General features: G+C 43.0%; 2 protein-coding genes across 2 annotated transcripts in view; both read left to right on the top strand.

The window, feature by feature from the left end:
• MAN1C1 (mannosidase alpha class 1C member 1) overlaps positions 1 to 1,577 on the top strand; it is a 228,624-nt gene extending 227,047 nt beyond the window's left edge. The window contains exon 12 of the mRNA XM_042439253.1: positions 689 to 1,577. Within this exon, the coding sequence (XP_042295187.1) occupies positions 689 to 812 (124 nt within the window). The 3' untranslated portion in view covers positions 813 to 1,577. The remainder of the gene's footprint in view (positions 1 to 688) is intronic.
• Positions 1,578 to 11,920: 10,343 nt separating this feature from the next.
• Positions 11,921 to 23,068, top strand: part of SELENON (selenoprotein N) — a 28,611-nt gene continuing 17,463 nt past the window's right edge. The window contains 2 exon segments of the mRNA XM_042439254.1: positions 11,921 to 12,312; positions 22,174 to 22,291. Coding sequence (XP_042295188.1) covers positions 12,109 to 12,312; positions 22,174 to 22,291 — 322 coding nt within the window. The 5' untranslated portion in view covers positions 11,921 to 12,108.

The following is a 23,068-nucleotide window of genomic DNA, read 5'->3' as shown; positions in this document are numbered from 1 at the left end:
ATTCATACATATTGATGCAAGCCAACAACATCTGAAGGACTATCCCTGCTTTAGCCTTTTTCAGTCCATGTCCCTTTGGAGGGTAATTTTTGGGAAGCCATTTGCTGGCAGTAAGTAGAACCAGTGTCAGCAGTGGATGGAGCCAGAGTCCAAAGGGGACAGGTCCTCCTCTTCTGTATGTGATCTCAGAAGGATGCAAGCCTGAGTCAAGATTGAGCCATTTCGCTGGTATTGAACTTGCAACCTTATGGTTTGTGAGTGAGTGGCTGCAGTACAATCCCTGCCTTCCCCTTCTTGGCTCTGTTTCTCCTCCTTCCCCCTACCCAGCAGGCTGCCATTAAAGGAACAGATCACTTCAGCCTTCGGGTTAAAAATGATTAATGAATCATTCTCTAAGATCTTTGTTTTAACATTTTAACTGCCTAGAAACACTTCCACCTCTGTGGAATTCTGCACCCCAGCAGTATGCAGAGGACTTCGAGGGATGTTTTAGGACAGGGCATGGGAAAGTTACATTTTTGAATTAAAACTCCAACTGTCCCTTAGCCAGCAAAGCTAGGGGCCATGCTGGCTGGGAAATTCTGGGAGCTGTAGTCCATAACTTTGAGTTGTTGTGCTCCAAGGTATGCACACGGTTTGTACAGGGGCATCTCATACTGGCTTGCCTTCTCTTCTCTCCTGGCTCCAGGTATCTCTATCTTCTCTTCTGTGAAGATGATGTGCTGTCTCTTGAGGACTGGGTGTTCAACACAGAAGCCCACCCGCTGCCTGTGAACCGCACAGACTTTAACCTAAAGACAGGCATGCAGTAGGGGAGCGCCTGCTCCTTCCCAGCTTCTGCACTAGGATGTGGAGGGTTACTTGCTTCTTTTTTCTCTCCTTTCTGCTAAAGGAGTATGTATGTTCCCAGGAAAATATTTTGGGGGCATTCGTCCAATTCCGGACAGTATTATATTGGAGAGTATAAAGCTGTGAAACAAGTACCGTTGTGGTTTTTTTTCTTTTCCTCTGTGAGGAAACATGCCTGATAATGAGATGTTGATTATGGGCCATAATATACATAAAATCATGGACATTCCTTTTTACGGAGAATTTCTGTGGAACCCACAGACTTGATTTACACGTGGCCAAAGGATCAGGAGTTTGCCATAAAACAGATGTTGGTATGTGCCACTCTTCTTGTCTCTGTCAACCTTGTGCTCCTCTTTTTATATCCAGTTGATTTTTATCACCTTTCCCATTTGCACTCTTTTCCCCCCAAGATGATACACATAATAAGCAGTCTTGTTGCCATAACTGATCAGAAAGTGTCTGCAAAATTCTGATTCCCAAACAGTGTTTATTCTTTTTCTCTCCCTGCTGTTTATGCTTTTAAAAGATGTTTACTGAATTTCCCATCATGTGTATTTCTTTCATTTTCCAATATTTTTCCTTGGCTTTTTGGTCTTGTTTTGTTTTCGTTTTACTCTTTGGTTTTGGTATCATTTGGAGCTAAATATTACAAGGCACTTGTCATGATTTCATTTCAGTAATACTCAGAGATGTAAAATAGAATAAAAATTTCTGTCAGATAAGAAGTGTGGCTGGATGACTCGGATCTCTTATTATTTGCCCAGATAGTTACAATGAAAAGCAAATGATGGTCAGCTGAATAAAACCAGAACCTAAGCAGATTCTATGATAGTTTTGCTGCAGGAGCAAATGGATGGGGCATGAACAGTGGCGGACAATGGGCATTGATCCAAGATGAGAAGGAGATCAGGTCAGGTGGAGTCTACTGTGCCCAAGGCATGAGGTAAGCTACAGCAGTCCCTTGGAAACTAGAGATACAACTTATACCAAAGATGGCTCTTAGAGGTACTGCTGGTCTCAGTTCCATGCTTGGCCATGAAACCCACTGAATGACCTTTGGCAAGCCGCATGCTCTCAGCCTCAGGAGAAGGCCTTGGCAAACCTCCTCAGAACAGATATTGACAAGAAAACCACATGATAGAGTTGCCTTAGGGTTAAAAAAGCTTGGAAATGACTTGAAGGCACACAAGAACAAATGGTTGTAAAGCAAAGCAGGAAGAGCTGCACCTGCTGAAACATTCTCCTTTTTTCCCACCATGGGTAAAAAACAGGAACCTGGAACATTTTGATCTGCATTCTTCTTCATGGTCTTTGCGCAGTCTTAAATACTCGCTTGGCACCTGTGAGAATTCCGTTCAAGAAACTTGTAAAGTTTAGCTACAACTTCGAGGTGTGCTACACTCCCAGCTTTTCTGCACAAGTTCTAGGGAACCCTGTCTCCTGTCTTTCTCCTCAGATCTCTCAGCTGCCACTGAAAAAGCTTTCAGAAGAACTTGGCCACCTTGGTAGGGCTAGAAAAAGCAAAACAAAAATTGAACTCCTGTTAGGCTGTCATGCTTTCTGTGTTTTCTTTCCTTTCAGCCAGAGAGGTCTGATCTGCATTTTCTTTCCTATTTGCATCCAACACTGCCGTTGTCCAGATTTTGTGTCTCAAAAGGACAGTGTTTCTTCTGAGCTGAATTAAAAGATAAAACAAATGGAATAAAATATATTCACCTCCCTTGATTAAAGGGGAGAACTGTACCATCCTATCCATGAGCTGCTTTGCAGTAACCCTGCCAAATTTGCCAAATCACTCAGATCTTTGGTTGCAAAAGAACAACTGTAATGAGGCTAGGTAAAGTGATGGGAGTTGTAATCCAAAACATCTGGAAGTCACCAGGCTGGGGTAAAGTGTATTGGGTTCTACTTAGTCCTGCCTGGTTTTATGTCTTCAGTGGTCCCATTTGGGATAAATAGATTTTAAATACTCCACTGCAGTCCAGATATTTTTTCTCTCCCTTTCTTGGCCACAGTCAAGCATTCAAAAATGGAACAACGAAAAAACCCAAGCACAAGCATCTTTGCTTAGATGCATTTATTACTGGATTGTAGGATATTTTTGGGAGGGGGCCCTTCCTTCACATGGTCAAATGAAAGGGATGGGGGGAGAGAAAATATTTCATACAACCTATAAAAGACAAAAAGATTCATTTTGAATGCATACCTCTTGAAGTCCCAGAGGGAATGAAGACTGTCAAATGGGGACTTTAATTTCATTTTAAGGATAAGGGGACTGACAAATAATCTGCTCCTAGATGGATAGTTGTTAGTAAGTAAAAAGCTTTGTGAGTGAGTCATCCTGTTGAGAGGTTTTGATATCAGGGAAATAAGCTTAGCCCAAAGTAATTTTACAGTGGATTAAAATATGCTGCTGGTGGAATCAAAAGCTTCCTTTCGACACAAATTGAACAGTGTCATTCCAGCTTTGGGTTTTTTTTCCTCATATATAATTTTGATTGATTTTAAAAAAAATACTACATAACATAATCTGTAGAAAATAAAGAGAATTGCCCATCCCACACATTGAAATGGTAAAAAGAAAAATGCAAACATGAAGTAGGAAGAGACAGAGAAAGGAAAAGACAAAATGAAATGGGTATATTTATTTCTGGAGTAGTTGCGGAGACTTATGTTTGAAAAACTTGTTTTTAATCTCTTCAGAGCCCACATTGGCTTTAATTTCTATGCCAACCCTTCCCTCCAAGAAAACACATACACATATATTATGAAGGAGTGGTGATCCAAAACTAAACATACTGGAAAAGTTGGTACACTTTCCACTAGTTATATTCCACTCCAGCTCTTAAGGATGGCCAGCAATTCCACTGGACCATTTCAAAAGAAACCAGAACTGCATAATGGAGCAGAGTTCTCATTGTGTAGCAAGTCCTTGCTTGAGATGGAATCATATTAAAGTGGGTAGGAATCATGCAACTCGATGTTGGACTAAAGGTTCCCAGCAGCCCTTGCCAGAATAGTCAGTGGTTTGGTATAAGAACAGGTTTGCTGAGTCTCCAGTTTTCATAGGTTATCTCCAGATAGGCAATGAGTGTGCAAATTCTCCAGTTTTGATGGCTTTACTCTTGGCAAGGGGAAAGGACTCTGTACAAATCATTGTAAGAGGTCGGCATAGTGTAATGGTTTGAGTGTTGGACTATGACTCTGGAAACCAAATTCCCGCGGAGCCATGGAAACCCACTAAGTGACTTTGGGCAAGTCACACTTTCTCAGCCTCAGAGAGAGGCAAAGGCAAATTCTCTGAACAGATCTTGCCATGAAAATCCATGATAGGCTTGCTTTAGGGTCACAGCAACTTGCTATAAATTGCGAAGCGTAATTGATCTGTTGCTGCAACCTGCAAAAACTCTAAGGAAGGAGTGTCCATGTATTGAGTAAACTTCCTCCATCCCACCTTCATTGTGGTGCCAGGGCTCACACTCCACTCTGCTCTAAAGCCACCTTATGGCTAGAAGCAAGTAGGCTAAATTAAATGTTCCTTATCCTATCTAATTCCCCAATAATACCATAATTTCATCTTGATCTGAAACAACCCCTTTAGCTTAATGCATAACACTTAATGATACCACCAGCTAATCCCGTTTTTGGTCTGGAAACTTCAGGTCCTTGGACAATTCTGAACTGGCAACCCTAGGTTGGTGTTGCAATTCAACAACATCTGCAAGTGTGCATGTTTCTCACTCTTGTGTAAAGGGTAGGTGTGTTTATGTTTATATTCTGTCTTTCTATATAATGTTAACTAAGAAGGCTAACATAATACATTTCTAAATATAAATGCAACTATGGTTCCATCTAAATCTGAAATCAAAAGCAACGAGACAAAAAACAGCAATGACAGGCAGCTTTATTCAACATAATTGTCTCACAGCATCAAACAGTGAAACATCAGGTGCGTACTTGGGAGGGATGTGACAGGCTTTCAGAGCACATTGAAAGAGCGGGGCCCTGTTGATCTCTCTGCAGGGAAGGCATTCTAAAACTTTTGAGCTCCCACCAGTAAGGCAGAAAAGGTCTCTTGTACTTTTCTGCCCTTGTAGGTCTCTTGAGTCTGTTTCATTTCTCATGTTTTGGAGACCATCCAAACCCAAAGAATTTAAAAGGGAAGAGGGAGCCTTTTTTATGTTGAGGGCTAATCCAGAGCCTAGGAAAACTATTTGAGGTAACGCATAGACTGAAAAAGGTAACTTTTTTGCGTTACAACTCCCAGAATCTCTTGCTAGCGTGGCTAGTAACCCTCTGATTTGTCCAAAGCATGGAAATGTGTTTGTTTTTTAAACTACAACTTCCAGAATGCCCAGACAGCATGGCTGTTGATTTGTTCAGGGGTGCATCTATCTGTATCCACATACATACATTTATATACATATAAATACACATAATGTCTACCGATCTATACCTATGCACACCATGAAACAGTGTTGTTTCATAACAACTATGGCTACGTCACTTCTAAACTCAGATGACCACTTCTTTTTTTACCAAGCTATGGAAGCTCATAGTGCCTAAATAGCCTAAAGGCACCAAATTCCATACGATCCTGAAAGCTAAGCTCTGTATCCTAAATACTATTTGTAAAACAAAAACTACAGCTTTTGTAGCCCAGACTCTTCTTGGTTATGTTTTTGGGCTGGGGATGAATAAGACAACTTGAAAGTATGATGATGATGATGATGATGATGATGATGATGATGATGATAATATTTTATTTATATTTCCCACCTCTCCCTGCGGATCGAGGCGGGATTACAACCAATAAAAGCCGAACGATACAATTACACAACCCATACTACATAAAATAATCAATTAAAACACACCAAAATGCAATACAATCAACAGCAAAGCCAAATCGTTGTCTGTTTCTGTACTGTTGAATCAGGTGTAAAAAAATCTATAAGATCCACTATAAAAGATCAGGTGGATAGGCCCACTGGAAGAGATCCGTCTTAAGTGCCTTCTTAAAGGCTTCTAAGGTGGTGATGAGATGGATCTCTTCCGGTAAGTTGTTCCAGAGTGTGGGGGCCATGGCTGTGAATGCTTTACGGAAAGTTGTAATTAGTCTAGTCTTTGTATATTCCAATACATTCTTCCTGGACGTTCTGAGAGTGCGGGGCGGATTGTGTAGGGAGAGGGGTTCCCTCAAGTAACTCAGACCCAAGCCATGTAGGGCTTTAAAGGTGATAACCAACACTTTGTATTGGGCCCGGAAGCTGATTGGCAGCCAGTGTAATGATTTTAATATTGGAGTAATATGGTCAGATCTAGATGTACCTGTGACCAATCTGGCTGCATCATTTTGGATCAACTGAAGCTTCCGAACTTGGTACAAAGGTAGCCCCATGTAGAGTGCATTGCAGAAGCCTAGACGAGAGGTTACCAGTGAATGTACCACTGTTTGAAGGTCCCTCTTGGTCAGCTAGGGACGCAGTTGGCGTATCAACCGAAGTTGGTACCATGCACTCCTGGCCACCGCCTCCACCTGGGATGACAGCTGAAGAGACGAGTCCAGGAGCACTCCCAAACTGCAAACTTCGTCCTTTAGGGGAAATGTGACCCTGTCCAGGACTGGCTGACAAATCTCCATCCCTGGATCAGGGGTACGTATCGCAAGCACCTCCGTTTTCTCTGGATTCACTTTGAGTTTGCTTTCCCTCATCCAGCCCAATACTGACTCAAGACAGGCATTTAGAGGAGAGATGCCATCCTTAGTCACTGCAGCAGTTGGAGACATAGGCGGGGTACAGACTGCCGCTTTGCGGCGGCCGGCCGCCGCCACCAGTAGGTCCGCGGGGGAGCCGGAGCCTTCACACGGCCCGACTCCCGCGCGGACCGAAAAAGAAGCTCCAAAATGGAGCTTCTTTTTCGTAGCGAGGCGCCAGGGGTGCGCTCGCTATGTCACAAGCGGCGCGACGCGTACGGACGCCCAGCGTCCGATACGCAAAGATGGCGGCGGCCATGTAGAAGGGCCGGCGCCATCTTGTACGGACGGAGTCCGTACTAGGCCCAGGGGCGTCTATAAGAGATGCCCCTTTTTTAAAATGGGACGTCCGGAGGACGTCCCAAATGGCGGTGCAGAAAGCACCATAGAGAAATAAATTTGGGTGTCATCAGCGTACTGATAACACCTCGCCCCATGTCTTTGGATGATCTCGCCCAGCAGCTTCATGTAAATGTTAAACAACATGGGAGACTGAATGGCGCCTTGAGGGACACCAGATGTCAGCTCTCTTTTACAAGAGTAGCTGTCTCCCAGCCTCACTATCTGGAATCTGCCCGAGAGGTAGGAACGGAACCACTGGAGTGCAGTGCCCCTGATACCCAACTCCCTCAGGCGTTCCAGAAGGATACTGTGAAATGGTATCGAAGGCTGCTGAGATGTCCAAAAGCACGAGCAGGGTCACACCCTGTCCATGCCCAGACGGAGATCATTGACCAAGACGACCATGGCAGTCTCAACTCTGTATCCCACCCTGAAGCCAGTTTGAAATGGGTCTAGATAATCGGCTTCATCCAAGACAGCCTGGAGTTGGAGGGCAACCACCCTCTCGATCAACTTGCCCAAAAATGGTAGTAGGGAGGCCGGTCTATAGTTGTTTCTTATCAGGGGGTCTAGGGAAGGTTTTTTCAAAAGTGGTTTAACCACCGCTTGTTTAAGCTCAGATGGGAATATCCCCTCCCTGAGGGATGTGTTGATTATAGATTGGAGCTGCATCCCCTCCCTGGGTAGTCAACCAGAATGGGCAAGGATCGAGAGGGCATGTTGTCCTCCTTACACATCCAAGAAGCTTGTCCACTTCATCAGTATTTACAAACTCAAAGTGATCCAGTCTAACATAGTCCACAGAGTCACTGGATGCCTCTCTTATAGTTTCTGTTGTAATACCAGCATCAAGATCAGCCTTTATCTGAGAGATTTTATCAGTGAAAAAGTCAATGAATAGGTTGCAGCAGGCTTTAGTTGGTTCCAAAAGTGGGTTCAGGGTGGGAGGGCGCTGGGTTAGCTCTTTAACCACCCTGAACAGCTCTGCTGAACGGGGACTCTGCTGATGCAATACGAGCAGCATAGAACGACTTCTTTGCTGCATCAATTGCCAGTCCATAGGATTTAAGAAGGATCCTATGGAAAGCCTTGTCAGATAAGTGGTGATGTTTCCGCCAGTAGCGCTCTAGTCGTTGCGTGGCTCGCTTCATTTTCCGAAGATCTTGGGTGTACCATAGTTTCTTATTAGAAGTGAGCCGGAAAGGACACCCAGGAGCGATAATGTCTATAGCCCTGGTAAGGTCGTTATTCCAGGTTTCAACCAAGGCTTCAACAGAATCGCCGTCATTCCCAATCATGTGCCATCTGTTGGGGATGCTTTGATTTGGATTTCCTGCATGGCAGGGGGTTGGACTGGATGGCCCTTGTGGTCTCTTCCAACTCTAAGATTCTATGATATAACCCTCTAGGGCCTCTTGGAACCTTTTGGGTTCCATCAGCCTTCGAGGGTGGACCATTCTAATAGGTCCTCCACCCCCGAGGGGGATATGGGTAGTAACCCTCAGTCCCACCTTGACCAGGAAATGGCCCGTCCATTTCAGGGGGGAGATTTGAATTACTTCCACCTACGGATGTTCCTTGTCCATACTAAAGACCACATCGAGTGTATTACCAGCACAATGTGTTGGACCTGAAACTAATTGGGACAGGCCCATGGTGGTCATGAAGTCCATGAACTCCCGAACCGCACCGCATCTGATAAGCCGGCCTCGAAGGGGATGCTGAGGCCCCCCAGAACGAGAACCCTGGGAGTCTCCAATACCAGCTCCGAGACCAGCTGTGTCAGCTCAGCCAGGGAGCCTGTTAGGCCATGGGGTGGATGGTAGACCAACAGAATCCCCAGACTGTCCCTAGCTTTCAAGGTCAGGTAAATGCACTCAATGTGATTTGTTTTCCGGACAGGAAATAAGTAAATGTAGAATACAGACCTTAGAAAATGTAATCATCATGCTTCCTGCCACCTTCTACAAATTAAAAAATAATAACTGCTGTTATGAGTGTCTCAAATAGCAGGGAAATGGCAGTAAATCTCTAACAGCCTGTGAACTGCATGGGCTGCATTAGACTGTACCCAACACTCTGAGAAGTTGGGAGACAGTGGTTTATGGAGGAAGATTGAAAGAACTTTATATGTATCACTTGGCCAAAAGGCTAGCTAAGGAAGGATGTGACATTGATGAGAAAGGACCCTGAGAAGCATACTTGCCAAAGATGGGGAAGGATTGTTTGGAAGAGCGACATAAAAGGAATGTAATAACATGGAACAACAGGAGAAAATTAAATCAAAGGCAGGCTTGAAACACATCCTTTGGCTCAACCTCAAAGAATGCAATTTTCAAGAGTCCCTTTACATAATATTACACATGAATGGAAATAACAGAGTAAACTATTATGTACCTGAGGAGAAGATGGAAAACACAGCAAACTCTTCTCAGAATGCAGCCTCATCAGACGTTGCCTCTCATCAGCCATCATCCAGAAGCCATGTCACCAGGCTGAGGAACATTGAGAACCAGTGCCTTATTTTTCCTTTTTCCTCCCCATGCACATTTCCTTTTATGTCATGTAACTTGATTTATGCCCTGTACTTTAACCAAAAAGTTCCCAGAACAGTTTACAAATAGTTAGCTACTCATCTAACCTCTGGATTGTTCTAGATCCTAAGATCAGGCACACAAACACATGCGCCATGCTGCACCATACTATGCTGGGCAATCGTCTGCTATGAACAGTAGGAGGCAGGATATACTAAAAATTCCTCAAGTTGCTTTCCTCTACCTTCCTGCTCAGTTGCTTTAACAAAATACTCAATATATTTCAAAGGTAGTCAAAGGCTTTCACAGCCAGCATCCATGGTTGTTTGTGGTTTTTTGGGGCTATGTAGCCATGTTCTTGAAGAGTTTATTCCTGACATTGCGCCAGCATCTGTGGCTGGCATCTTCAGAGAAACCAACCAAAGATAGTTTTCTGTGGGCTTTTTGGACTATTTGGCCATATTCTAGAAGAGTTTATTCCTGACGTTTTGCCAGCATCTTTGCATATCCTCCCACTCTGAAGCCTTGCCATTAACAGAACAATACACAGATTAACATTGAAATCACTCCTTCCTACCCAGGGTCACATAGTGTGTGTGTGTTTGTGTGTATACATGCCCTACTCTCTTCTATGCCAGCATTCTCTGAAGATGCCAGCCACAGAAACCTACGGATGCCGGCCGTGAAAGCCTTCGACTCCAGCCAAAGATGCTGGCAAAACGTCAGGAATAAACTCTTCCAAACATGGCTACATAGCCTGAAAAACCCACAGAAAACATTTTAAAGATATTTATGCTAAAGTTCTGTTCCTGCGTTTCTGATCCATTTGAGATGATCTGACCATTCTGGGAGCTGTAGCCCAACAAAAATAGCTCTGCAAGATATAACAACTGTTTACATAAATCTACAAAAAGGCAAGGTATGCAGCAGCTGTCCCCAGAATCCCTTACTGAGCATGAATGTACAACAAAACGGAAGGAAAAGAGGAGATCGGTCTGCTTCAAGGGTTGCCTCCAGCATGTTAAAATAAAAAGCCCAGACCAGTATGTTTGGCCACCAAAACAAGTCCTAAGAAAAGCAGAAGCTGGTGGAAGGAAAAAGAAATCATTGCCGGATGCATTTCGCAAGAGAAGACCCTACAAGTGGTATGGAGACTATTCGAAATGTGTTTGGCTACTGATGCTAGGCTTACCTGACATGGCTGCTGCATTTCACAGGTGCGTATTTGTGAGTTTTGAATGTAAGGTTTGCAGAAACGTGTTCAATTGCTTTTTTCTTTGTGGCGCAGGATCTCTGTTCTTGACATGTTATTTCTGCCTTCAGTACCACATTTTCTGTGAAAGAAATTATGCCCAGGAATATGTTTACTTCATTAACTGAGGTACACTTACTGTATAGACCCATGCCAATATAGTTATTGCATTAATGTCTATTTAATGCCATTTCCCAGTCCCCTGCAGTTGCGACTTAGCCTCTGCAACATTGACTGTACAGTGCAGTTCCTTATTGGTGATTGTAATTTGCAATCAACACAAAAAAGAAATGGGCAATATAACAGAGGTCCAGAATAATCCAGAAATGGTCCAGTTTGAGACCGCTTTAAGTGGCAATCCGAACGCAATCATGGGGTTTAATGTTATTGCGTGATAAGACTACCACACGCAATTTCGGGCAATGGCAAGCTATTTTTGGGCAATGGGAAGTCAGTTCAATTCACATGAATGTGCCCTGGCTCCACTTTCTTTTCATTCGAAATTAAGAGAAATCCGTCTGGTGTGATAATGTCAACTGACAGAAAAGGCTAAACGTCTCGCAAAACTACAGGTCCCAGAATAGCCATTGCATTGAGCCAGGGCAGTTAAAGCGGTCTCAAACTGGATTATTTCCACAGTGCATTTTGGACTGGTGTGGCCTGGAGACCACGGTTTTCATTTCCCTTGAAGGAGGCAGTGTGAGGGTTGCCATAATTGTCCACTTTTACCAGGGACAAAATGTAGGACAAATTTGAGACCAAACTGTAGGACAACTGCAGGGCAAAACTCAGCCCAAAATGTAGGACATTTAAGGTCCTCCATTTTTCTTAAATGTCCTACATTTTGGACTGAGTGTTGTCCTACATATTGGTCTAAAATTTGTCCTACATTTTGTCCCTGGTAATAGTGGACAATTATGGCAACCCTAATTTGTCTGCGGGATACAAATTATTATTATCATTATTACTGAGGCAAGGCAGTCAAACCGGATTATTTCTGCAGTGTGGACAGGACCCAGCTGGGCTGTGTGCATCCTCGCTGGAGAAATAACCCGGTTTGGCCCCGCTTTTTAACTCTTTGTCTGGGTCTTTGCTATGGAATTCTGGGAGTTGGAGTTTGTCGTGGGGCCCAGCAGAACAAAGTCCAACTCCCAGAATTCCATAGCAAAGAGCCAGACAAAGAGTTAAAAAGCGGGGCCAAACCGGGTTATCTCTGCAGTGTGGCCAAGGAGGATGCTGAAGGCGGCCTAGCCGCCCCTCCTGTGGGCCTCCGTGGCTCCTCCTCACTCCGCCGGGCGAGGCCTAGCGGGAAAGAGCCGCCAAGGCAGCGGAGGAGGAAGGAGAAGGGAGCTGGGTGGGCCTCTTTCTGGGCCATGGCCCGCAGGAAAGAAGGGAGCAGGCCGCCCGAGGAGGAGCAGGAGGAGGAGGCCGAGCGGGCCCGGCGTCCCGCGGACCCTGCTCCCGGGCCCCCTGCCGCCGCCGCCTTCCCCCTGGGCCTGGGCTTGGGCCTGGCTCTCCTGGCCGCCCTCCTCGGGGCAGCCAAGTACCACCGGGACTCGGAGGCCGCCCGGCGCCAGGTGAGGAGGAAGGAAGGAAGGGCGGCCCCGGACCCTGGAGGAGAGAGAGAGGTTGTGGGTTGTGTGCCTTCGTGTCCGACTCCTGGGGCTTTATGGGCCCAGCTATTCTTCAGCCTCTTCCCCTGAGGCTGAGAGAGTGTGGCTTCTTGCCCAGGGGCCGAGAGAGAGAGAGAGAAAGAGTGTGTATCTCTGTATATTTATGTGTTTGTGTGCTATGTGTGTGTGTGTGTGTATGCCTGTGTGTACATATATAGTGTGTGTATATAGATATGCGTGTTTATGTATATTTATGTGTTTGTGTGCTATATATATATATATATATATCTGTGTGTGTCTATATGTATATGTATGTCTGTATATATATGTGTGTGTACATATATGTGTGTTATGTACATGTGTGTTTATGTACATATATTTATATGTGTATATGTGTATAAGTATATATGTGTGTGTGTGTATATATATGTGAATATGGATCTGTGTGTATATGTTTATTAGTGTTTACATGTGTGTGTGTATATGCATATATGGATATGTGTTTACATATGTCTATGTGAGTGTGTATTAAGGATATGTGTGTTTGTGTTTATGTGTGTGTGTGTGCATGTGTATTTATTTGTATTACCTGAGAGGACACCTCTCTAGGAATCCTTGGGTCCTCCAGGGCAACTCTGTGGTCAATGTCTGACAGACACTGACCATAGAACTGCGCTGGAGGAGCTGCAAATGGTTGACTAGAGAGTTTCTCTCTAGGAATCTCTAGGTCTTTCAGTGCAACTTTTAGTTAAAGTTGGCCATAGAGTTGCACTGGAGGACCTAGATATTCCTAGAGAGAACAATTCATCAAATCTACTAATAATCAAATCAGCAAAAGTCAAGCTGCAATGTGGAGGAACAAGTGTATATATGTAGGTTTGTGTGTGTTTGTGTCCTCAGGGCAGCTCCATTGAGTCCCATGGCAGGTGAAAACCTCGCCTCCCTGAATGATGCTTCTTACTTGAAGTAGCTCCTCTGAGCTCACTGGGTTTACTCCCCTGAGTAAGTACATTTAAACTGTAGAAATGATTCAGTTTGACACTTCTTGAACCAGCTAGATTAGGATATCTGTAGCCCTTTTTGTACATATAGATTAAAGCCATGAGTAAACTTTTGCTTCAGCTACAAGGTACTTGTATTGTTTTTGGGTCAGTCTCAATTCTTAGGGAAGCATAGGCCCCATACAGACAGGCCAAATAAAGCTGCTTCGGGTCACTTTGGAGGTATGCTGTTTCAACAATGCATGCATACTAAGAGTCCAGAAGCTGCACCAAGCTGCGCTCTAGTCCTTAGGACTGGATTGTGGCTTGGGCATGGGCTTTCGGACTCTTAGTACGCATGCACTCATCGAAACAGCCTGCCTCCAAAGTGACCCGAAGCAGCTGTATTTTGGCCTGTCTGTGGGCCATAGTTGTCAAAGAGTTTATCCACCACAAGGAGGTCGAGAGTTTTATCCCATGAATATCCTGGGAAAATTGCGTAATTCAGCGAAACAATTTCACATGAAATCGCACAAAACCCGCCCTTAAGTGGTCACAAAGAAATGCGCATTAACAGTGCGTCTTTTTACTTTTGGGATTTCAATGACAATGCATTTGCGATATCACTTTATTTGCGCAATTGCGTGTGATAGTCACTCGCGCAATTACTCACCATTTTCACTTTATTTGCGGGGCTGTTTTAAATCCACTTCTTAACTTCTCTTTAATGCTGAAATTAGCCCCAGTGTGATAAACTCCAAAGACACATTTCTGCTGCTCTGCTGATTTAAAGCTAGACCCTAACAAGCTTGGCTTTGACATATTTTAACATTTCATATTATTTTGTTTCCTTCAAAAGGCTGAAGCCTTAGGAAACAGAATGACCCTACAATGGCAAGATATTGCAGAATTTACACCTGCAGAAGATTCGGTACTTGCAGACATTTTAACAACCCTTGCTCCTAAAGACAGTCCTTTAGTTGTCTGAATCAGTGTAACAAAAAGTGGCTGGTCACAAATAGCTTTTTTGTCAGACTGATAGGATGTTTTGTCTCACCTCCTAGGACCTTTCTAGGTGAGAAAAATAGTTCTGGATTTGTTGGAGTGCCAGGGTGTAATTGTCTTGGCTTCAAGCGCCCAGTGGCATTGCAACCTGCTCTGCTCAATTTCTCGCTCCTGCTTGGCTCCTGGCAATTCTTCGAATCCAGGCTTTCCGTCCATTGCCGCTCATCTCGGCTTTTTATCTGCCTGGTGCCATCCTTGACCTGCCCTTCAAGGCACTTGAGTGCTTTCCTGACCGTATTGACAAAGGCAGTACCTTCCAGGCAGCATTAGCATCCTTTTAGGTTGGCAGGCGGGCAGATGGAAAATAAGCGAGTCTGGACTATGGGAACACTAATGGCATTGCAGGCAACCAGAGTCTCTGTGGAGCTGAGAGACGAAAATTTAACTGCACTGAGACAGGAAGGGAGATTTACCATACTTTGCCTACCTCCGAAGACTACCATATAAACTATACGTCGGCCTCATGTATAAGTAGGACAGATTTTAGGGCCAAAATTAAGGCTTTTGATATAATCCATGGATAATCGAGGGTAAAATTTAGGGGCATGTTAAAAAAGATTAAAGAGTGAGCAAAGGGAAACAATGCCAAATGATTTACAAAATTCAAGCAAACATCACTATTTATTCTCACACTAAGGCTGGATGGATGAGAGAATAGAGAGAATCAGTGCTTCCAAGACAGATTTGTTCTGTCTTTTATCAGAGGCTGGTTCCTTTTCTGGTAAGAGTATGGTACTTACACTGACCCATGGATAGTAAACTCAGGTTTTTGGGGTCACTTTTTTACTACAATCTAGACATACATGACTACATTAGCAGTTGATATTATCAGTCCCTTGCCAGACACGGGCCCAAATCAGACTGCAGAATACAATCCTTATGCATGGATTTTTATCCACGGATTCAAGCGTCCACGGCTTGGAAATATTTTTTAAAAGTATAAATTCCAAATAGCAAACCTTGATTTTCCATTTTAATAAAGGACCCCATTTTGCTATGCCATTGTATTTAATGGGACTTGAGCCTCCACAATTTGTTATCCACAGGGAGGTCCTGGAACCAGCAGATAACAAGGGCCCATTGTAATCCAATTTGAGATTGCTTTAACTGCCCTGGGTCAGTGCTAGGAGTTGTAGTTTATTGTTGCACCAGAGCTCTCTGACAGAGAAGGCTGAATGTCTCAGAGAACTACAGTTTCCTAATTGCTTAGCATTGAACCAGGCAGGTGAAGCGGTTCAAACTGGATTGTTTTGCAGTGTGTTTTGGACCACGGTTTCCTTGAATCAGCACAGCCACCCCATTCTTTTGTTGTATAGGCTTAGTCATCCTCTTCATAGACAAATTCCCAAACAGTTTGAACATAGCAAGTTTTTAGCCATCCCAGAGTAAGGAATTTTAGCTCAATGGGACGGTAAGACGTGGACAGAGTCTTTGCGAACTTCACCTGGAAATGACTGGAAGTTGGAAAAAGAACATGCCTACGTGATTATACTGCATTTCAAGCATGTACTAGCTGCAGAGAGTACTGAGTCAAGATTATATTTCCGACGCAATGAGTGAAAATGACATTACTTCATTGGTATAAATACAAGGGTGGGAATTGTACAGCCCTCCAGATGTTGCTGAACTGCCGCTTCCAACACAGCCAGTGGTGAGGAATGCTAGGAATGGAGGACAATAGCATCTGGATGGGACCAAACAACTCCTTCCCTTGCTGTAATGAGTGAAACTTTCAACAAAGTTAATTTTAAAGGTGTTTTAGAGGCATTTTGACATGAATTTTTCAAATTGTGACTCTCTTATCAATGCTATATTGTTGCCGGGGTGGTGGGGGTGGAATAACAAGCAATGCTGTGAATAACAAAAGACATTAGATTAGTCATAGCAGGAACCAGTGTTTTGTTTGAGAATTAAAATTCCCCAACGTGCTGGTTAGTAACAATCAATTTCCCAGTGGAGCTCTTTGCAGTAGTAATTCCCAATTAGATTTTATCCAATGTCTGCTAAATGCAAAGAAAGTGGAGAGGAATTTGTAGTTTGCATTGGGTGGGGGAGTGGTCCCTGTTGCACTTCCCGTCCAATATTCCTCGACTCTCTTTGCTTTAAAAACACTGCAACACCCTCCTTGTTTTGTAATCCTAATCATTGTAATGTGTTGGAGCAAAAGAAATGCAAGTTAGCTTCTGTTTACATAGTTTCCACGTATGGAGTTTTTTTTTTTTTTTAAAGGAACCATCCCCGGTGAAAGTCCTAGAAGTACTAACCCCAGTCTCTCTGCTCTCCATCCATCCAGCATTTAGTATGGGCACAAACAGTTTAGCCTGCTGGGATTTTTTAAAGTTCTTTGGCATTGTTTTCCTTGCATCATCCTTTATGTCCTGTATATTGCACCTAAGATTTACCCTGACTTATCCATGGGTCATATCAAAATCCATCATTCTGGCCCCAAAACCTGCCCTCGACTTATACATGAGCTCAACTTATAGTCAAATACATATTGTACTTTCTGGAGAGGGGCTGAAATTCCGCAGAGTGCATGTGTTTTGCATGCAAACAATCCAGATTCATTCCATGCATCTCAAGTAGAAACAGAGAAAGGAGCGCTACTCACCCCACAAAAGCCAGAGCTGCTCCTACTCAGTACCGACATACTAAATTAGGGTGCACCAGAGGTCCCACTTCTATAAGGTTAGACTTCAACTATGTACAAATTTTGCAGGCATTTTTGGAGAAGGGCCATAACTCACTGGCTGAGCACAAGCCATGCATGCAAAAAGTCTTAGGTTTATTCCCAGTAGCGAGTCACACTCTTTCATCCTCAGAGGCTGGCAATGGTAAACCCCCTCTGAAGAAACTTGCCAAGAAAGCCCTGTGATAGGTTTCTTTAGGGTTGCCTAAATAAAAAATGATTTGGAGGCACACCACAACAACAAATCTCTAGGCGGGTTGAGAAAGACCCTCCTGTCAGAAATCCTGATGAGCTTCTATCAGTCAGTGCAGAGAGTGCTCAGCTGGTGGTCTGATTTGGGATAATATAACTTCCTATGTTCTTAGGCAATCGTTTCTTTATATGCTTGCATTTCCCACAAGTATATTCCACAAATCAACAGCGTGACGACAGGTTTAATATGATAACAGCACATTTCACTAACACTTGGCCTATAATACACAATAAAAGAACTATACATTATATTGCAGTCTAATTTACAATTCAACAATTCCTTAACAGTTCAAAGTTGAAACAGCATAAAATATACTGATGCAGTCAAGAAGTGCAGTTTTAGCATAATCAGCCTCCTTTCATATAGTGACGCCTTCCTTACCTATGATAATCTTGATGTGCGTCCAAAACAGTGAAGAAGAATGAAGGAGGGTTAGCCTGCAATATTTTTACTGAGACAGGAAACCCAAGTGGCTGTCTCCATAAGTATATGCCCATTAACATGGGACAGGTGATACGTTAAATTGTCTGTTCCCTTTAAGCTGAAGTACTAGACCAGTTGGGGTCCCACAGGGCTCGGTCCTTGGCCCAGTGTTATTCAACATCTTTATCAATGACCTGATGACAGATTGGGAGCATACTTATCAAATTTGCAGATGACACCCATTAGGAGGAATAGCTAATACTCCAGAGGGCAGGATCCACATTCAAAATGATCTGAATAGACCAGAAAGCTGGGCAAAGCTAACAAAATGAAATTCAACACAGAATGAAATGCAACAGATTGGATGGGGGACACTGGCTGAATGAAACTACATGTGAAAGGGATCTGGGGTCCAAGTGGACCACAAGTTGAATATGAGTCGTGCGATGCGGCAGCTAAAAAGGCCAATGCCAATTTTAGCTGCATCAATAAAGGTATAGTGTCTAGATCAAGAGAAGTACTGTAATAGTGCCATTATATTCTGCTCTGGTCAGGCCCCACCTGGAATATTGTGTCCAGTTCTGTCAATTCAGAAAGGACATTGAGAAACTGGAGCGTGTCCAAAGGAGGGCGACAAAAATGGTGAAAGGTCTGGAAACCATGCCCTATGAGGAACGACTTAGGGAGCTGGGGATGTTTAGCCTGGAGAAAAGAAGGTTAAGAGGTGATATGATCGCCCTGTTTAAATATTTGAAGGGGTGTCATATTGAGGAGGGAAAAAGCTTGTTTTCTGTTTCTCCAGAGAACAGGACCCAGAACAATGGATGCAAGCTACAGGAAAAGAGATTCCACTTCAACATTAGGAAGAACTTCCTGACAGTAAGGGCTGTTCGACAGTGGAACAAACTCCCTCGGAGTGTAGTGGAGTCTCCCTCCTTGGAGGTCTTTAAGCAGAGGCTAGATTGCTATCTGTCAGGGATGCTTTGATTGGATTTCCTGCATGGCAGGGGGTTGGACTGGATGGCCCGTGCGGTCTCTTCCAACTCTATGATTCTCTGATACTACCAAGAAGGGTAACAGCATCCATGCATGATGGCAGGGACAATCCATGAAGAAGTTATCTTGCACAGGAACCATTGCAGTGAACCAAAAATAAGCAAAAATATGTTCTCCCTCGAGAACAGGGTTTCTCAACCAGGATTCCCTAGAATACCAGGGTCCCTTGAGCAGTTACTAGGGGTTTTACAAGAGATTTTTTTTAAATGACCTATAGTTTTATAAAATGGCAAATTGCTAAAGTGCAATAAACTTCTGTTGTTGTTTTTGCAGGGATTCCCTGAGATATATAATTTTTATACAGGCATTCCCTGAGACCTGAAGATTGTTTCATCAAGGGTTCCTGCAGGTGGAAAGGTTGACAAAGGGTGCTCTAGAGCTTTCTCTGGAATTTATAAAGTTCCTTCTAGGGCAGGGTGCGGAAGTTGTGACCCTCCAAGTGTTGTTCGATTTGAGTATCCATCTCTAGTCAGTGGTGAGGCTTGATGCAAGTTGCAGGTGAGCAATACCTGCAGTGCCACTGTTTGACCACCCTACTCTAGCATTTAAGGTGATCTCAGTGGTTTTCTCTGAGTTGAAACTATTGAAAATCCTGGTTTACTGGCTTTCTCACAATTGCAATTCCTTATAGCATCTTAGCCTGCCCTTCTGTTTTTAATTTTTACCACATTTTCTTGCCATGCTGTTGTATTGTTCACTCTACTCAAAACTAGGTACTCCAGAGAAGAGGTCTGAGAGCCATTTGTCACATTCACAGTGTGATGGTAATTTTGGAAAGTTTGCTCTGGTGCATTTCAGAATGTCTTTATGTGACTGTAACCTTCATGGTTCATGAGGCTGGTTACACAAGTCATTGCTCTAAGAGTGCAGATAAAAATCCATGATTCGCTTGCCAGCCCGGGTCCAACACAAATGTCTACAGGTCTCAAAGCTACTTGCAGGGCTCAAATGACTTGTGAATGATTCCGTGTCAGATCCTAGTTTTCAAAGAGATAGCATTGTTAGTCTTTTTTCAGCATAAAATGGCAAGGGGTGGAGGTGAAAGAATTTAAGCACCATCTTTGAGACTAACTTGTCTATTTTAACATGACTTTTCATGAATGCCCATGCTAAAATAAATCAGTTACTCCCAAATTCAATGTCTTCATCAATGTCTTCATTCCTCCCCCTCTCCTTCCTTCCTTTCATTTGTAAACCACCTTTCTCCCAAGACGGACCCAAGGCAGCGCACAGATAATAAGATTTAAAATTTTTGTTATAATTCAAAACAAAATAATTACAAAAAAACATAAAATCACATTAAAATATACAAAGTTAAAAGCATAACTGAAACCCACCTGCTTCATGAAAACCACCTATTTTCCATTTTATGCAGACAGATTCTAGACATTTGGGTATGATTTCTTTGGGAGAATTGCTCTTTGGCCAATAAACTAGGTAGTTGGGAAGTAATTTGGTAGACTTCCTATAAATTTTCCAATATATCTTTTTCAGTTCTCAAAAGCAGAGCTGATTCATCAGAGCTTGCGTTGGCCCTAACCATAGAGTAAAGTAGGTGCATAATCCAAAGCATGGAAAAAGTACTTTTTTGGATTCCACATATCTCCTATTATGGTTATGATCATGCTAGCTGAGAGACTCATGGAGCTGTATTACAAAAAAGTAATGTTCCCAAGCTCTGGGATGCTCTTGATGCAGGGTTGCATAGATATCAGGCTTGAAGTTTCTATTCTGTTTTGTTTGTTTGTTTTATTAGTAGTTTAAAGTCATCCAGTTTAAGTCACATGCAGAATAGCAGCTAAGGAGGTTATGGCAGTTACCGTACTCACTCACTCCCCATGCCTCTAAGGAAGTAGGCTGAAGTCTACAAAAGCTCATGCTACCAACTTCTATCTTCCACTTCATCTACAAAATCCCTTTGCATACTGACTTTCCAGACTAACACAGCTATGTCTTTGAAGGCTTAAAGAGAACTTATTAGTACAAAGTTAGCAATTTTCTTACTTGCTATTGTTAAACTTTTGGGAGCAGAAGAAACTTACTGATCTTGTACCAGTCATCCAGCAGTGTACTAGAATATCCCATCTGCATTACTTCTTACTCCCGACTGAGAGCAGTTCTGGTACTATACAACTAGATCTCTGTGTGAATTGGCAGCCCTTGCAAAGAGACATTTGTTGCTTGTATGTGTGTGTGTTTTCCACCCCACAAAAGAATGTACAAAAACCCTGCTGAGTTGGACCGAGCACCTATCTGAATGGAAGGATAGGCAGACTTCAGGCTTGTTTGCTCTGCATTTTTCTTTTTCTTGTTAGAACAAGATTTCTCGGGCAGATCCTGAACCAGGTACAAAAGACTCTGAATTAAAGAGCTCTGAACTAAAGAATCTAAGCTCATTCAGAGCCTAAGAATTTGATTCCATTTCCAGAACTGATTTGAACTCATGGTCAAAGAAAGCAAGTCTCTTCCTGGTCACCCTCACTTACTCATTTCAGTAGCCTTATTTAAGTAGGAAAAACTTAGTGTTGTTGCTAATGTTGAAAGGCTGGAAATCACAATTCATTGAAAACTAATACAAATCACCCAGAGGTCCTGATCTTTCTGCTCAAACCATGTCTAGTGCATTTCCACTGATAACTAGCCAGAAGCTCATAGGTAGACCAAGCAGGTTGATCAGCCTTCCCCATTTGTTTCTGCTGTGCATTGTGGTGGTTCCATTGAGATAACATAAACTAGGCATTGAAATGTTAAAGCAGAGATGGGGAACCTGTGATCTTCTAGGTCAGTGATTCCAAAACTCTGGCCTTCCAGGTCTTTTAGACTTCAGCTCCCAGAATCCCAAACCATTGGCCAAGGTGACTGAGGCTTCTGGGAGCTGAAGTCCAAAATACCTGGAGGACCAGAGTTTGGGAATTACTGTTCTAGATGTTGTTGAACTCCCAGTTCCCATTAGTCCTAGCTAACCTGGCCAGTTATGAGTGATGAAAAGAATGGCAGTCCATGAACATCTGTTTTAATCCAGCATTTGCAGAGGGAAAGGCTTTGACTTGGACTAGCGCAGTTAAAAAAAGATCCTCTCTCTGAGCACCCCTTCCCCAATAAAAATTGGAGCCTTACCATCAGCGTCGCCAGGACTAAATTTCAAAAAGTTGGATGATTTGATCAAAGCCCTCCTGTATCTTATACCTTTGGCCAACTTTATGTACTTGGTGAAGTAGGTTTCAGCCTACCATGGTTCATGTCAAAGTTACCAGGTCTTAGCAGAATTGTTGTGTCCTTTTGAAGTCAGATCATTAAAGTGTGTGTCTAGTTATATAATTTACTTGTATATATAAGGAACTCTCTTCTCTCCCCATTAGGAGACTGCACTGAAATCTCTGGGAAATGAAGGTCTTTTCCTGTTCTCTTCCTTGGACACCAACAATGACTTGTACATCAGCCCAGAGGAGTTCAAGCCAATTGCGGAGAAATTAACTGGTAGGCATCTAATTCTTAGAATAGAAAGGTGTTTTCAGGAATAAAGCAAAAAGGTTTCATTACAGACCTAAACATTAGGAAGATAAGTGTATTTTAAGAATCAGTCTTAATTCTTCCATTGTGCCTACCCCTGTCAGTTTGGGTCCTGTCCCATTTAGTAGGCGCTATCCAAAGTTCACCTGCCTGAACAGTGGCTGAACCATTACAGGCATAAGTGTCACTTCAATTCTTTTCATAAGTCACGTTTTACCTGTGTGTACAGTTCAAAAAAGCTTGACAAAAACAAACTGCTTTTGTAAAAAGGATCAATTACCCAGCCCAGTTGAATGAATTTCTCTTGAGAGAGAGGAACTTCATTCATTTGGTGGTTGTGGGTGGGAGATACTGTTTGGAAAGATAGAGATATGGTTTCTGTCGCCGCTCCAAAAGTCTGGAATGACCTGCCAGAGGAGATCCACCATATAACATCTTTGGAGGCCTTTAAAAAGGCAATAAAAACTGCTCTCTTCCGGCAGGCATTCCCAAATTGACTTCCTCCGAATGTTTACTCTCCAGTTGGGAATTATTGTTTTTAATGCTATTTTAAGGCAGGAGGGAGATAGAGAATTGGATTTTATATGCTTTGCTATGTTTTTTTACTTGTGATTTGTTGTTTTCTATTTTTATTGTTCTTATGTTTGTTGTTACTCGCCTCGATCCAATACAGGGAGAGGCGGGATACAAATACATTATTATTATTATTATTATTATTATTATTATTATTATTATTATTATTAT

This window comes from Sceloporus undulatus, chromosome 9 (genome assembly GCF_019175285.1).
Source record: "Sceloporus undulatus isolate JIND9_A2432 ecotype Alabama chromosome 9, SceUnd_v1.1, whole genome shotgun sequence".
In the NCBI taxonomy this organism is placed as follows: Eukaryota; Metazoa; Chordata; class Lepidosauria; order Squamata; family Phrynosomatidae; genus Sceloporus; species Sceloporus undulatus.
Note: the sequence above shows the minus strand (reverse complement) of the source record. Positions and strands in the feature narration are given on the sequence as shown.